The sequence below is a fragment of the Gavia stellata genome, chromosome 29 (assembly GCF_030936135.1).
Source record: "Gavia stellata isolate bGavSte3 chromosome 29, bGavSte3.hap2, whole genome shotgun sequence".
In the NCBI taxonomy this organism is placed as follows: Eukaryota; Metazoa; Chordata; class Aves; order Gaviiformes; family Gaviidae; genus Gavia; species Gavia stellata.
The window spans coordinates 393,366-409,841 of record NC_082622.1 but is presented as its reverse complement, the minus strand read 5'-3'; the positions used below and the strand labels follow the sequence as shown (position 1 = coordinate 409,841).

Sequence of the window (16,476 nt, the reverse complement as noted above, 5' to 3'; positions counted from 1 at the left end):
GTGCTGGTGCTGGCAGGAGCCATGTTTGGAGTAATACATCATCAATGGAAGGTATCTAATGATATATTGCCCTAATATATCACCATAGCAACAGTGCTCTAATAATGTATTATTCTAATGTGTTACCCAAGCGCACGTTCTTCCCGATGATGTATGGCTGGGATCACTGTGCTCTGCCAAGCCCAGATGCAACAAAGCTCTCCTGACTGCCAAGCACCCTCCTCGGAGCAGTACCTGCCACCGCACAGGATGCGCCGGCAGGCTGCAGATGGGCTCACCCCTCCTCCTGCCACGAGGGACACCTCTTGCCGCACTGGGGACTTCACGTCACTGACGGTCATCTCACGCAGTGAAAATTGTGTTTGGGAGTGTGCAGTCAACATGCTATTTCTGAGGTGGCTGCTCAGACTGCAGGGAAACAGGGTCCGCCACGGTAGTTGTGAAGGTGCATCTCAGCTCCCCACACAGTCCTGCCAGCACATGCCATTCTCCCTCTCCTCCTTCCGCACCAGCCCCAGTCTCCCCACTCCCCCATACCTTAACTGCAGCAACGGTCAGTAGGGGACACGCAGGGAGGCGTGTGAGACTGGGCAAAGTGTGACGGTGCTGCAGAATTTGCTCCCACCTTCATGGGCATCCTCAGTCAGAGGCGCTACCTTGGCACCCAAGGGGAGGAACTCCTGAACTCGGTGCAAATTGAGTCTCATCGCACTGCACAGTGTTCAGGCAGCACACACCTGGGCAGCCATGACCACAGTCCTCCCCCCCCACCCTGCTTCTCGCAGCTGAGGTATAGTGTCTCACTTGTGGAGCTCTAAAAGACAATTTGAAAAGCATTCCTTTCCTGGCATTTGAAAAGTTCAGAAGGGGAAGTGACGGGCTGGTTTGTGCATTTCTCCAGCCCCTTCCAAGGTAGCAAGGCCGCACAGCGCCCTGGGTTTGCTCATTAACAATGAAAATACCAACTGGAATTCTCCTGCCGCCCGTTACAGGGACAGCATTGTTCCCAATTCACACTATCTTTTTGACCATTCAAATGCCATTAATTCAGTCACCCCAATGCGTAGGACAGTTATCTGAAATGTTTTCCCAAACAGCTTAGTGACTATAGAGCAACAATTCATGGAATTGCTCGGGGACATCTGTGCAAAGCAACGCGCAGCAAAGAGCTCGCGGCCAGCTGAATGCTCTCTGTGTGGACCCCAGATTCCACAGAGGAGCAGGGAAGCCGGCAGACAGAAAGACTGAATGAATGGCAGGAGAAATCATTTCATCTATGCAAATCCATGCCAAGCTCTCTGCGCAGCTGTTGTCAGCAGGGAGCTCTGCCCCTCTGGACTGACATGTAAGAAGATTTTATTGTGCACTGAGATGCTCCTTCTGCCAGAGCAGCAGCTGCCCACTGCACAGGGATCACAGCCAGTGGTGTCCCCCATAGCCTGCATCTACCATCCACAGGTGTCTGGGGCGAATCCGCCCTGGCAGTGCTGCACGAGGAGCAGGGCTCAGCGGGGGGCTCTGCAGGATGGCACTCACTGCCCCTCTGCTCCGAGATGCCCAGGCCTTAGAAGCCCCTACAGACTGAAAGCTAACTACCAGCTTAAAGCTAATGACACCTACAGCTTATTCCTTCATTGACCGTAAGAGGAGCAGCAGCACTGCCTGTACCAAGTTGCCTGTAGTGATTATAATGGCAGTGAACAGGACCTCAGAGCAAACCCCAAGGGTGACCTTGCAGCACCCACCCGAAGGGAGCCCTGGGCCCCTGGGCAGGAGCAAAGTGGGACACTGACCCCTTCAAGCCAATTCTGCCAGTGTCAGACTGATGGAAACCAGAAAGCAAAGTACTGCCTGAGCAAAGAGGCCTCTGCAGTTGCAGATCTATCACAAGTGGCTGCTTCCCAGTGAAGGGACTCACCTGCAGCAATTCTGTGAGGGCTGCATCATGCTAGGCACCGCACAGACCCTCACAGAAAAAGGCAGTGAGGGAGTACAATGCAGGGAGAGGTGTTTGGTCCCAGGGCAGAACGAAGTGGACACAGCAGAGCCTGACCCTGTTCTCTGCACTCTCACTCACGTGCTCCAGGGAAGCACTAGGAGACCACAGGTGGCTTAGGAAGAAGTAGGAAGAGCTCTGAAGGCAGAACTTTCCCTTGCCTTCCTAATGTGCCGATGGCTTTGCCAGCAATCCTGCATAGCCAGCCCATCCGAGTGGCACGGTGTGGGAGCTCTGCAGCAGGCAGACCTCTGCACCAGGGCTGCAGGATGCTGTGCTTGTCCCACCTGGTAGGATCCAGCAGCCCCGTGGCTGGCAGCCAGCAGCTCACCGCTCAGCCACAAGAAAGCAGGTTGACTCTCCTGCGCTGGCCAAAACCCGGTCTGGGACAAGGGCAGAGCACTGCCCTCCTCGATGCCAGCTGGACCTCTGCTGGCTTAGGCTTCTTCTACAGCAGCCCTGTCACCAGGGTCAGCAGACATACCTGGGTACCCACATATCATACAGGTCCCCATGAAATACCCAGAGCTGAGGGGATGAGGCACTTCAGAGACCCAAACCTGTGACACCCCAGAGTAGAGTCCCGCGGGCACAGACCAGCCAGAGCCCCAGCCTGGCCAGTGCAGAGCTTGAGCACACGTAGAGGCAGGAAGGCTGCTCAGTTTCCCCAGGACCATATCAGACTGTCCCTCAGCTGTGGACAAGCATGCTGCAGCCCTGGCTGCATGCGTGGGTGGTGAGAGATGCAGGAGGCCTCCTGTGCTGCATTTGCAATGCTCCTGCGCTGCACCTGGACAGATTCCAAACTCTCAACATTTCAGGGGGACAGCAGTGACAAATTACAGCATCTGCAGCAGGGAAAAAGGGAAACAGAAGGACCAAAGGAGGAATGATTGTATTATCAATAATGTTTCCAATAGCTGATGGATGAGGACACCCAAATGATTTTTAAGGTTTCAGTAGAAACCCTCCAAATGGCAGCACAAAGGCAAAGTGTGTATTAATCCAGGATCTCCTAAGGAAGTCCTCCAGGGATGTGCACAGCAATGCCAGCCGCAGGCAGAGTATGTGCTCAGCATCATGCTGTGGACAGCCCATTTAATAGCAGGCAAGGGACCTTTTTCCTTGTCCTCGCAGAGACAGGAGTAATCCCGAGAGCTTTCTGAGAGGGATGAACACATAGACACGTTGCTCAATGAGACTCTTCCAAATTGCTGAGATTTTTCCCCACCCTCCCTACCCAGGGCTCAGTGTGAATGCTTACTAAACAGTTTCTGGAAACAAACAGCTTTTTGAAAGCTGCCGAAAAAGCCCACTGCTTTCACCAAAACCAAGAGTAGGGAACATCAAGGAAAAGACCACCTCCTAATTCTTTGGGGAGCTGAATTTGCAGAACAACCATCCTACTTTAATGAAATACAAACATTCCCTTCAAAAGGCAGGGTGTAGCCCCTCGCCCTGTATGTGGCGGGATGTACAGCTGATAGCTCTGTGATGCCATATGTTAGACACAGCCTTGGAAATGCTACCATGCTGGAAACGTAACAGACAACATTGTTTTGTGTTGAAAGCTGGCAAGTCTCCAGGCTGGGGTTTCAAGGGATAATTTGTAGATTGAATGTTAATGAATATTATTGTTGTTATCCAGAAAGGCTGTGCTGACTTCACTCTGCTGCCAATTGCACATCCTGATGGTTTGGTTTTTTTTTTTTACCCCTATACCAAACAGAAAGGGCAATTCCAGCACAGCTGATGATACAGGAAGCCAACTGAAGGCATATGGGAAAAGGTGATCCTCACTGTGTATAGCCTATGTCACTCCCTCCTCAAACTCTGCTCCTTCAAATACTTGCTTAGGTGAAACAATGATCCCATATCTAAGTCACGCCTGTCCTTCCTCCTGCAAACTCACCATGCTTCAGTAACCATCCCCCAGTCATAGTATCTGGAGGTCAGGAGCAGGCATCAATGAGATCTTTAACAGCATAAATCTTTTTTAGCTCTTTGGGGAAAGAGGCAGGCCGGGGAAATACTGTCATTCCTGCAGCCCCTGCACTACATTCACAGTTCTGACACGGCTTTCCTCATGGGAGCCTTTTTGTGAGAAGTATCAGTTCACAGAGCCGCAGCTTACCTGAGAAAACCGGCTGAGGGTGCTCCGGCAGCACGGCACAGGCCAGTGCCCCCCTGCAGCTCCAGAGAGGACCCTCGCCCTCCCCGCCGGGCTGGCTGGGCCGCTCGGCAATGCACTGCAACCCACCGTGATTTATGTGGCACTTGTACAATTGATGCGCTTTGTGCCTGGGGACTGTTAAATGGTAGCTCTGTCATTAGTTTAAGCAGAGGTTAAAGGTGATCAATAACACGGGTTTCATGCCCAATTGATCACCCCTTGCTATTTATTTCTGCCTTTTGCTTTCCATCCCGTGGTGCTTTTAGAAATAGTAATTAAAGACATAACAAGTGTTCCACTAAGCAGAATATCAAACACTCCAGGTATCGATTCAATACTCTCCCTCTTAATGATGCTGACCTGTGCCTGTCCCCAACACCAGCAAGGCTGGGCCAGCCTGTGAAGCTGCTCTCCCGCCCAGCCAGGGCTGGGGAGGCAAGCCCCCTCCCCGGGGGGCACAGCCAGCCCCTGCCCCGGGCAGACGCGGGCAGCACAGCCGGCCGAGGTGCAGGGAGAAGTGCAGGAGGGCTCTGGGACAGGAAGCTTTTACCTACCAGGTCCAAGCCTTTCTTTCCCAAGAAGCTGACCAAAGCTAGCCCAGCATGCAGACGTGGCCTTGCATTTAAGCCCCATGCTGCAGGCAGCAGCCTGGCTGGCCAGTCCCAGTCCCAGGACAGGCAGTTTGGCTCTTGTCCTGCTGCTAGCTGCAGGCTCCCACCTCTGCCCTGCGGTGCTGGCTGTCACAGGCTGCTTGGGGACAGAGCCAGGCTGACCCCCCCACCTCCTGGGGAGGGCCCAAACAAGGCAGCAACAACACCTGACCAGGGGAACACCCCGACACAGGTACACACACGCCTGTGCCAACCGCTCCTCACCCCGCTCAGCTCTCCCAACCCCTCGCTGTGCCCCAGCACTCCTAGCTCCCGCCCAAACCTAGCGCTGGAAGGTGACTTACGGAGAGGGAACATGCTGGATGACGAAGTATCACTGAGTGCTTTGTTTTTGCCATCGACACTAGAAAGAAATGTCTGAAAATGAATAGTGACAGGAAAACAAATGCAAGGCAAGTGTCAGTGTGCATATACCAATTGTGCAACCCATTAGACTTGTGCTGCAGAGCCCTGGCTCACAAACCCCACAAAGATCTGTTTATTTGTCTTTCACTTTAAAAGCATATTTAGGGCAATCACACCATGAGACAAGCATCTCAGTGACTTTGGGGACAGCTTCAGGTTTTTTATTTCTCGTGAGTGTAGCCATTTTCTGGGCTGCAGCAGAAGATATCACTGGCTGCACCTTCGGCAGAGGCAAGGAGATGGGGATGCTGCTCAGCAGGTAGGACAGCACTGCTGCTTGGCCCTGCACTGATCTTTCTGAGCCAGGGGCTGGAAAGCACCTGGTGCCATGCAAGCAGCAGAACAATCCAGCCACCAGTAAGACTAAGGAAGTGCGAGCCAACTGCGGGATGCTTCCAAAGCTGAGAAAACTCTTCTTCGATACACCAGTAAGAGGCTTGTTGAAGAAAGACTGTCACAGACTTGCTGCGGTTCAAAGTGGCAAGCTCTGCTAGTGATGAGCTAAGTTGTTATTTATTTTCATTTGAAAATAAAATTGCGTGTTGTTGCTGAGAGTAAATGAAGTAATTTTAGGAAAACAAAGAGCTAAGAATCCTCCTATGGGGAGGAAATCCTGTTTGTGTCACAACCCTCTTATGAATGAGAGCATGATTCTCACACATACCTGAGAGCCGTACAGGACAGAATGAATCCAGCGCTGCAACTGCCTGCTGCTTTTTGCTTGCCCATATTTGCTGAAGAATCAACATCCTTCACACCAAAGTTTGGCTGACAAGTGGGCTGCTCAGCCTGCTTCTCATGGGGCTCAGCAAACCCCTCGTTTTCTCCAACTAGACGGCTGCAGATGACTCCAGCTCCATTGTCTGAAGTGATAATGTTTAAAGAAAGAAAGAAAAAAACCCAAGCCCTGTGGTGATTTGTAGCCTGAACCACAAGATACAAGGCTCTTCTGTGCTGATGAGTGTGTTAGATCGCTCCCATGCCTGTTGCAATTCTGCACCTTTTAGCAGGCCCATCAGGCTTCCCCTCGCCGCCGCAGGGGCTGGCAGCTGCAGGGGCTGAGGCCCAGAGGATCAGACCCGTGAAGCTCACCGCTCGAGCGGATCCTGCCGCGCAAGTACATGGACTCATTCAGGAGAGAACCGTGGGGGGATGACAAGGGAAGCAACACATGAGGTCAGGTTTGGCAACAGTTTTCATCCCTTTGCTCCTGAATAATGCTCTGACACCTGAGACTGTGCTAAGGCATGAGAAAAGACATGTAATTAAAACTGTTCTGAGAACTAAGTATTCGCTGGCTCCTGGCACTCGAGCTCTGCAGAAGACACGAAGGCATAAGGGACACGGACCGTGGTCCTGAAGAAGAGAAATTCAAAGTTGCACCCTGACACCCACCTGGCTGGGAGAGAGGGCAGAGGAGAAGGGCCAGCCACCACAGCACGTCGGTGCTCCTCCAGACAGCTCCGCCAGATACACACCACAGGCAACATAAGGAAAAATAACACTGTGCTGATGCAAGTCAGTTGGGAGCTGGCGAGACAGCACTCGGCTGTGCTTGTCATCACGATCTGGAGCTCCATGGGGCTCCTGGGCTGATGGAGACCATTTCAGCAGTGGGTGATGCCCTTCCACAGCACTTATCCTCACGACACACAGCAAGCCTGTCCTGCTCTCCACAGCCCTGGGGCAGCAGGGTCAGGAACACTTTGCCTAGACCAGGAAAATACCCACATACAGACTAGTAAGAGAGAGGGAAGCAGGAGAGCAGCTCTTGCATCCCTGCAGTACAGCTCTGGCCACACTGCACCTCAGAGTCCAGCACATGGAAATGCTCTTTCCGCGGGAGCTACCGAGTAAGCTGTCTGCAAACCCACACTATTCACACCACTAGGCAGGGAGCGTCTCACACTGCTGCAGCTCTTTTTGCTGAGGTCCTCTCAGCACTCCATAGAACTTAACCCTTGCAACTTAAGAAAAAATTTATTATGTCACCTCATGAGAAGTAAAAACACTGGAAAAAAACCCCCAAAACATTTCTCATAGTCCTCAAGGAAATTAACAGGAGATCTGGGAGTAAAATCCAGGAACTCCAATACAGTTTTAGAGGAAAATCTCCATTGTAGCAAATCTGGTAACCGCCCTTCTATACTACAGTTCTCTCACCACCCATACTTCTGTTGATTTATTTGAAAAGCCATCACTTCTTTTCCCTGTAACCAGGTTAGTCACGACTCAAAAAACTTCTCCAATTTAAAACTAAGTATTTGTTTAAAAAAAATACATAAAGACATCTGATGCAATGGCCTGACTCTTTAAAACCAGTCCTACAAATGACTGCAAAAGATGCAAACATGTAAATCAAATTCATTTCCCGGAGTTTTGGCTAGCTACAAATTTAAGATGCAGCATAATCTCAAAGTCACACAGCCTCCAGGATGAGTGAGAGGTACTAATACACATTGAGCTCCAGGTAATGAAAAACCATAGGACAAATTTCCACAGAAAAAACCCCAAAATACCACAGTGAAATGAAAAAATGGCTAGTGGCTTGCTCATACCTTGTATCGATCCCCTAGTGAGGAGCAAGCACTTCCATGGAGCGTCTGACAACTCTTGTGCATATACGTGACATCTGCAAGAAGATTTTTGTGCACTTGTTCATTCATTTACTTTCAAGGCACTCAGCTGTTAGGGGTACGGCTCCCGAGACAGGGAGCCGAGCAGCTTCAACTAGCCATCCGTCTTTCTTAAACACGTTGACAGAAAAGCCAGCTTGGAAACATTATGAAAGAAATACTGTTCTTTGGCTGTGGTGACTGCTGTCCATTTTGGCCCTAGAGCAGCTGCTGCAGGGATTAAAAAGCAAGACGACTTGGAAGAACGGTAACCTGGCAAAGTGATCAAAAGCAGATTGCCCTCTGTGGAGCTGCATGAAGTCAATGTGGCCACAAGGAAACACGACCTGGGTGCTGGAGGTGTTGCACAGATGTCTTTATCGGGCAGAACACTCCAAAAGAAAAGTGGTAAAAAGGAAAAATCAATAAAAAATGTTTTTAAAGTTTGGCACAGACAGCATTCTCTTCTGTAGCAAGCGCTCTCAGCAGCATATGAGCCAGGGCACCCGTGTAACCAAAACACCTTTGCAAGGCTTACAAGAAACAACACTCATTTTGACCAACACCAAAAATACTGTGATATCAAGGAACATGAAATATTCATGAGGTCTGATCTAACATGCACATTATATCTTGTGTACAGTATCATATGCTTTAACGCTGCCTTTGCAACCTCGTAATTCCCGTCCACGGCATGGTAGGTTACATGGAGAAGCCCCGTCTTATTAGTTCAAATTGAAACTAGGGGGAACTTTCATGGGTAGAGGTTACATGAATCACAAAGGAAAGCACCTAGTTAAGTGCAGTTGGCTGTATTCCTATGTCTGTGCCCAGGTGAGAGCTGTGTGCGCACACATGCACAGTTACACTCACCAACAAATAACAAGTGGGCGAGATGCTGAATGCCCATATATCAGGTCTGCAAGTGCGGTGGGAGTTCACATTCAAGACTTAACAAGCTCCTTCTCTGAGTGTTTCCTATATATGCACATACATGTAAAACAGAGGGATGATGCTGATCAGAGCCCTCATCGTATTCACTGGTGTAAGCCTGGAGAAATCCTGTTCTTTGTAGCTGCCCATTTCAGGAGGGTCTGTTGGGCCAGGTCTCTAAGCAGCAATATAAACCTTAGCGAGACCAGACACTTTCATCTATGGACATTAGCATTTTAAACCAAAACCAAAACAGCCCCCACCACATCTCAGCTTGCTCCTGTCCCTGCCTGGAGCTGATCTGCTCCCAGAGCAGCAGAAGGGCAGCCGGTCCACATGCATGTCGTGCTGCAGGCAGGGCACACCGGCAAGAGCCACAGCAGGCTGCACTCCTGTTCTGAACACATGCCACAAGATACAAGCACCAGCTTGGAGTTTGTTGGCCAGGATGTGCTGATTTTAAACAACCCAACTGTAAGAGACAATACAAGGCAGCTAAGAAGAAGCAATTCCACAGTTGTGGACTTCTGCCCTGGGGACATGACCCACGCCTGTTTCCAATACCTGTGAAATAACAACACTGAGCTTTCCCGGGGCTGATCCAGCTCCAACCAAAGAACAGTGGCATTAGCATAAAATTAAAATATATGCAAACAACATTAGCGCAGAATTAAAATATATGCTCAACCAGACGGTGCTGAAATCTTTCCTTGTGGGAGAGAGAGCAAGTGAGCAGGGATGGGCAGAGTTAGGAACAAGATTCCAAGGTGTTAACACTGATGCCCCAAATTTACATGAAAAGAGTTTATTGTGTTTCCGCTGCTGCTTTAACTAGTTAGGGGACAGTTTGCATTGCGGGCACTTTGCTGGGATCCGGCTCTGAGTGGATAGCAGTTAGCAGAAGAGACCAGATTCTGCTGAAAGCATAAGATGAATACGGCATCAATAATTATGTGGGACTGTGCCTAGCAAGGCAAACTGCTGTGCTGTAGTAACTTCTGCAGTCTTTATAGAGCAAGCACTCCCTGCTCTTGCAAGTGGCAGCAATAATATTCTAAGACAAGAAATTTAGAAAGAAATTTGGATACTGGAACACCACAACCTTTTCCTAGGCACACAGGAAAGCTGAGCAGCAACTGTCCACCTTTTCAAAAATAAAAGGAAAAAAAAGTAAGTGATACTCTGCTAAATATTGTCCGCCTTACAGAAAACAGCAATTTCCTAAAATTGCTGATAACCGATTTATAAGACAACAGCATTTGGAAAGCGCAGCTGCCCTCCCGAGTACCTGGAAAGCGCAGGCAGGCTGCTCTGCTCCCAGCAAGGACGGCACAGCACAGCCTTGTGCCTTGCTGCAAGCACGAGGGAAGGGCTGAGCTCACCGCAGGGACACGTTTCCCTGATGCCCACTGCCCCAGCCGACCAGGGACCCCTTGGCGACTACTTCACCTCACTTCACCAGGCTGAGATTTGACTCCACACTTCACCGGCCAGGCGCCAGCCTCTCTGGACCGTGCAGGCGGGACCCCGCATGGGCAAGACAAACAGGTCACCACCATCCCCTCTGAAGGCGGATGGCATGCTGGAGGACAGTGCCTGCCCCAAGCACGGTGAGCACACCCGATGCTATCAAGGGACTAACCACAGCCCGAATGCAAGTGCAAAAGCAATGCTGCTCTGAAAAGCACCTGCTGGGGCCAGGCACTGCCCAGCAGCAGAGAGCGCCTGCAGCTCCCTCTGTCCTTGGGTTAGAAGGAAGGATTTCAGATCAGTGCAGACCTAAACCCCTTTAATATTGGTAATGCACGTAACTCCTTTTCCTTACCTACACTTCCTACCTTGCATATTCCACTATGTACTCTGTGCACTGTTAAATAACTATTTGTACATTTGCTTTTCTTTAATGTACCAACATCACAGCCCTATCTTCATGTGCTTTACTCCTGATGTAGTAGCATGAGCTCATACTTTCACTTTAGTGAGAAACAACAACCACCAAAAAAATAAAAATAATAGAAAAAAAAAAGCAAGTCTCCCTCCAGTAATTGCTATTTAATCCTTGACCAAGAAAACTAACAAGTTCTTCTAAGAGAGGCAAACCTTTGGGGCATTTGATTTTTAGAACAGCTGAGGGCTGCGGCACTGCAGAAATAAGATACATAAAAGTGTATTTTATTTTTGCTGCTCAACAGCATGAGAGAGCTAATGCAGTGGGGCTGCCAGCGCCTTATACAATCTGACAAACCGAACAACCCAAGGGTGCTCGTCCTCCCCGGCACTCACAGTGCATCTCATCCATTACGAGAACGCAATGTGAAAACTGACCCTTCCCTTCTAAGTATCAATATAAATACCGTTTGCCAGCCAGGTTAGTTCAGAAGGAAGAGGCTACCGAAATCACTCCTGGTATAGAAAAGCAGTACAATTAATCATTTAATGCAAACAAGAGTTTGTTTTCTTTAAAAAACAAACCCTTTTTCGTTAATTTCTCATTTTGTTTCTTCTTCCCTTAAAGCCTGGCTATCATTCTGAAGTAAAGGCTGTAGAGCTACCGCACTACCAAACATTAAACACAATGGTACATATGTGTGAAACGCACAAAAGAATAGCTAAGGGAAGATTTTCAGAGTTGAAAACTAATTTAAATGCTTTCATGATACATTGACTCAAACCCTTGAATCATCATGCTCCTTCACTTTTTTACTGGAGTGTATCATCTAAGCTACTGCATATGCTCAGCTATTTAGAAATCAGTAAATATTCAGTAAATACAGCAAAACTTCTGGAATTCAGGATCTCTACAACAGCCCTACAATTCTGTGCTTTTCTATAAAAAGCAGTCACATTATAAAAAAAGGAAGCTATGTCTGTAACAAAAGCTGACAAAACATACACTGCACACTGAATCTTTTAAGTGAGATTTCTTACTCTGCTCTGCATGGCAAGGAAAGTTATTAATACACTAAACTGCAGCATTTGCTAGCTTATTTGTACCACAAAGTGAACCATTTCTTTACATACCTATGAGCACCAAACATAGTAATTAATGAAATAACTGCTCAAAGTGAGTTTATTTTAAAACCTCAAAAACCAGTTTACTAGTATTTTGATTTGAGGAGAACTTGATAGTTTTATATTAGCTAATGTAGAATAGCTACATTTTAAGAGACATTGAGAATGCGGTAATTTATAACATGATCTATTGCAAATGCATCGTTGCTTAGGCAAGTATTATACACCCCCCAAAGGCACAAAATACAACAAAATCAAACCACAGTGAAGACAAGAATTTTCATGTATAAATTTTCAAGTATAAGTTACATTTGATATGTTAAGAAATTATATATATTAAAAAAATAATCATAAACGAATTCCTGTGCAGGATGCAGTGCTATCCCTAGAAAAACCCTTTTAAGCCTGCTGTTTTCACAGCATGTTAATTTGTACCAAGAGTCAAGGAGGGAAACTAGCAAACGCCAGATGTTCAACAACATTGGGAAGCTCCCTACCAAATAAAAAGAAAGAATTTGGTGCTTTACTACCAGATTTCGACTAAGTATTTCATCAGTGCAAGAGCTCTGTAAAGGCACATTTCAAAAGTTTTCCCAACACACAGAATACCACGGGAATCAAAGGACCTGCAAAGGCAAACACAACCCTCACAGGCGACTTTTCTTGACGTTTGCTGAAAGAGAATAGGTTTAAGGCAGAGATGCAAGCTGATCCTTCTAGAAGGGGAGAATGCAGTAACTAAATTTTCAGCCTTTCCTGGCATAACCACAAAATATTAGGGCATGAAACCATGAAATGAAGAACTGGCGACATCAGAAAACCCGAGAGCGTGGTTTGAGTGGCAGGAAGGAATCTTCTTAGCTATACTAGCATCCATTTATGACTTCTGCGAGCGGGAATAAAGTTATGTTTAGAATGGTTTCTGCTCATACTGTAGGCTGCAAAAAGTTACGTTACGATCGGTAAAATATCGCAGTGCCGCAAACACAAAGCTGCAACACTTTGCCAGTGCTCGCAAGTGCTGACGCTCGAGTTTTGGCTGTTCACACGTGCAGAGAGGATACAAGCGCACAAGCGCGACGAAGACGTTTCCCCCAAGCGCAGTCCCGGGTGAGGGCAAACGCCGCCGAGCCCCACTCGCGCCAACCGCACGGCTACCGGGGAACGACGGGGCGTCCCGCGGCTGCCTGCGCCCGGGAGGCAGCGGCCCGAGAGGGGCACGGGGGTCTCGTCAGCCGCCGGCGGTTGCTGCAGGGGGAACTCGCCGGGGCCCCGGGAACGAAGCGAGCGCCGGCGGGCCGGGCGGCGGGGGAAGCGCCGCGCCGCCCCCGGCCCCGGCCCCGGCCCCGACCGCCGGGCTCCTCCGGCCCGGCCCGCTGCCGGCTGGGCGCCGCAGCCCGCAAAGACGACACGAGACCGGTTCCTGGGTAAATGGTTTATGTAAGTAATAAAATATTTACTATAACATAAATAGAAACGTACCCTCGCAGTCTACATTGGTTTTGCAATAAAGATACAAACAAAAACCGAAACCCAAGGGGATGGACCGGACCGAACCCACCAACGGGAGGGAGAAGGCTCCGCGCACGGTTAGAAAATAAATAGAAACGGGCCGGGAAGCGATATCGAAGCGTCCTCCGGGCGAGCCCGGGCCGGGCGGAGCGGGGCCGGGGCGGAGCGGGCCGGGCCGGGGTCGCCGCCGCCCCGGCGGCCACGCGAGGAAGGGAATAAATTAGAGATCGCAAACCTTTGGCTACTGCTGCTGCGGCCGCGAGCGGCTCCGGCGCGCAGGGCGCCCGTGGCGGGCGAATAAATACAGCGCGGGGCGCGGAGCGGGCGCGGCCGGGCCAGTCTGAGGAATAAATTAAAGCGCGTCGCCCGCCGCCCGCGCCCGCTCCGCCGCCGTCGAGGCCCGCGGCGGCGGGGCCGGGCAGTCACTGCACGGCGCCGGGCAGCGCGTGGTGCAGCGGCGACGTGTCCGCCTGTGCGTAAACGTCCTCCATAGGGGGGTGCGGGACCCCGGCCGGCGTCATGCGCTTCTCCTTCTGCCGTCGGTTGCAGAACCAGACCCGCACCACCTCCTTCTCCAGCTGCAGGGAGTCCGCCAGGGAGGTGATCTCGTGCGCCGAGGGCTTGGGGCACTTGAGGAAGTGGTTCTCCAGGGCGCCCTTGACGCCCACCTCGATGGAGGTGCGCTTCTTGCGCTTCCGGCCCTGCGCCGCGATCTTGTCCAGGTTGGTGGGGCTGCCCGTGCTGGAGTCCGTCTCCTCCAGCCACTTGTTGAGCAGCGGCTTCAGCTTGCACATGTTCTTGAAGCTCAGCTGCAGCGCCTCGAACCGGCAGATGGTCGTCTGCGAGAAGACGTTCCCGTAGAGGGTGCCCAGCGCCAGCCCCACGTCGGCCTGCGTGAAGCCCAGCTTGATCCGCCGCTGCTTGAACTGCTTGGCGAACTGCTCCAGGTCGTCGGAGCTGGGCGCGTCCTCGTCCGACGGCTCGGGCGGCCCCAGCGGCGGCGGCGAGGCCGCCAGCTCGTGGGCGCCCGCCTCCTCGGCACCCAGCGGGTCGCGCAGCCCGTGGTGCAGCGCGGGCGCCGGCGGGCCCAGCATCCCGTTGAGGCCCGCGTAGGGCTGCGCGTAGAGCAGCGGCTGCCCCGACGGCGGCGACATGGGCGGCAGGTGGTGCGCGCCGCCCTGCGCCCAGCCGCCCGCCGCGCCGCCCGCCGCCGGCGGCTGATGCACCAGGTGCGGGCGGTGGTGGAAGGCGGCGGCGGACAGCTCCTCGCGGGGCCCCGGCGGGCCGCCCTTGGCGTGCTCGGCGGGCGGGAGGTGCGCGCCCCCGCCGCCCCCGCCGCTGCCCCAGTCCGTGCCGGCGCTGGGCAGCCACTGGTGGTGCGCCAGCCCGACGGCGTGCCCGGCGGCGGGGGCCAGCCCCTGCAGGTACTCGTGGTGCATCATCTTCTGCACCTCGCGGTACGTGGTGCCCTGGTGCAGCCGGTCCCCGTCGGGGTGCATCAGCGCGGCGCTGCGCGGCAGGTACTGCGCCGTGGCGGCCATGGCCGTCTGCGCCGCGCCGCGCTGCGCCGCGCTTTAGAGCCGCGCGCCGGGGCGCCGGGCCGCCGCGCGCCGGCCCCGCCCCCGCGCCCCATTGGCCCGCCCGCCGCCGCCGGCGGCCCGCGCCGCTCCGCCATAGGGCGCCGCCGGCGCGGGGCGCCGCCCCGCGCTCCCCGCCGCCATTGGCCGTCGGCGGGCGGCCGCTGCCGAGGGATTGGCTGGCGGAGGCGCTCGGCGGGGGAGCCCGCGTGCGCCCGCCGGCGGGGCGGCCGCCGATTGGCGGAGGGCGGTTCATTCATGCCGAGCTGCGGTCGGCCACGTGGGCCGGCCGCGAGCGCGGAGGCGCGGGGCCGGGGCGCCGGCAGGCTCGGGGGCACGTGCCTCGGCGCGGCGGGCGGCCCCGACGGCCCGGCCTGGCCCGGTCCGGCCCGCTGCCGCGCGGCGCCGAGGGCACAGCGCCGCGCTGCCACTCCGCGCCGGCGGGACCGCGCCGCACGGCTGGGCACCGCACTGCGCCCGCGACGCGGCGCGGCGTGGCGCGGCAGCAGCGGCGCCAGTGGCACGGCGCGGCACGGCCTGGCACGGCACCAGCGGCACTGGCGGCCCGGCACGGTCCAGCCCAGCACGCTGCAGAGCCTGCCCAGCGGAGCCCCACGCTCTCTCTGCCTCACAGCCCTCCAGGGCACGGGGCAGGTCTCCGGGGGCGCCTCTGTCCCCTCTGCCCTGTGGTTTTGGGCTGCTGCAAAGCAGGTGGGGAACGCGGCCTCCCGCAACTGCTGCGCAGCGGCAGCCGCTGCTCCTCAGGCAATGAACCCGGTAGTAATCAAGAGCTTCTCGGACGTTAAAAGCCCTGATTCACCTTTTCGGTAAAACTCGGCCCCTGGACCCTGGGAAGGTGGGAGGTCCTTCCTATACACCCCATAGGATAAAGCACCGAGGGCCAAGAAACGAGGATCTGAGATCGTTTGGGCGTCACGGGAAATGTGGGTCTTGGAAGCAGCCTCAGAGGCAAGTCTCTGAGCCGGTTTGAGGGTTGGCACAGGATAAAGGGTGGAGGAGTTTGTGGGAAAAGACAACGACAACACGCAACGGACGTGTCTGGCAGTGCTGGGAGAGGGGCAAGGGACACCTTAATTAACCCAGCTCCAGACTTGACTTGGGGCTTGAGGCCCAAAGTGAATCAGGATGGGCACCAGGAACATTAATCACTTCTGAAAATTAATCTTCGCCTCTTTTACAAATGGGAGCAGAGACAGTGACCTTTGCCAAGGGCTTGGGTGAACAATGAACCATCGGATCAATATGTGTACGAGTGTAACATGTCAATGGCCATACACAGATGCCCTGCTCTGTCCCAGTAGAGAGGAGACGCCAGGGCAGGGTGGCTCTCTGCTGTTAAGGACATTGACTGCTGCCCCCTGAAAGGTTTTCCTGCGGTGGTGTGCCTCATCCCTTTCCTCTGCGTTGAAGGCCTCAACACCCCACGCCAGCGAACTTGCAGCACATCGTGCTGCCCAGTTTGAGCCTCGACTTGCACTGCCCACCTCGTGCCGGCGTGATGACGGGCCTGCAGGCTGTGGTGAATCAAGCCCCCAGTGCCAGTGCCGTGGGGTGGCAGGGA

At 53.1% G+C, this 16,476-nt stretch overlaps 1 protein-coding gene across 1 annotated transcript; it reads right to left on the bottom strand.

The window, feature by feature from the left end:
- Positions 1-13,739: 13,739 nt before the first annotated feature.
- Positions 13,740-14,858, bottom strand: POU3F1 (POU class 3 homeobox 1). Its single transcript, XM_059830935.1, has one exon. It carries the CDS (start codon positions 14,856-14,858, stop codon positions 13,740-13,742), a length of 1,119 nt encoding a protein of 372 aa, XP_059686918.1.
- Positions 14,859-16,476: the final 1,618 nt, after the last annotated feature.

Bases quoted from the DNA above. Each gene is read 5' to 3' on its own strand.
- POU3F1 (XM_059830935.1), bottom strand. From the start codon at position 14,858: ATGGCCGCCACGGCGCAGTACCTGCCGCGCAGCGCCGCGCTGATGCAC.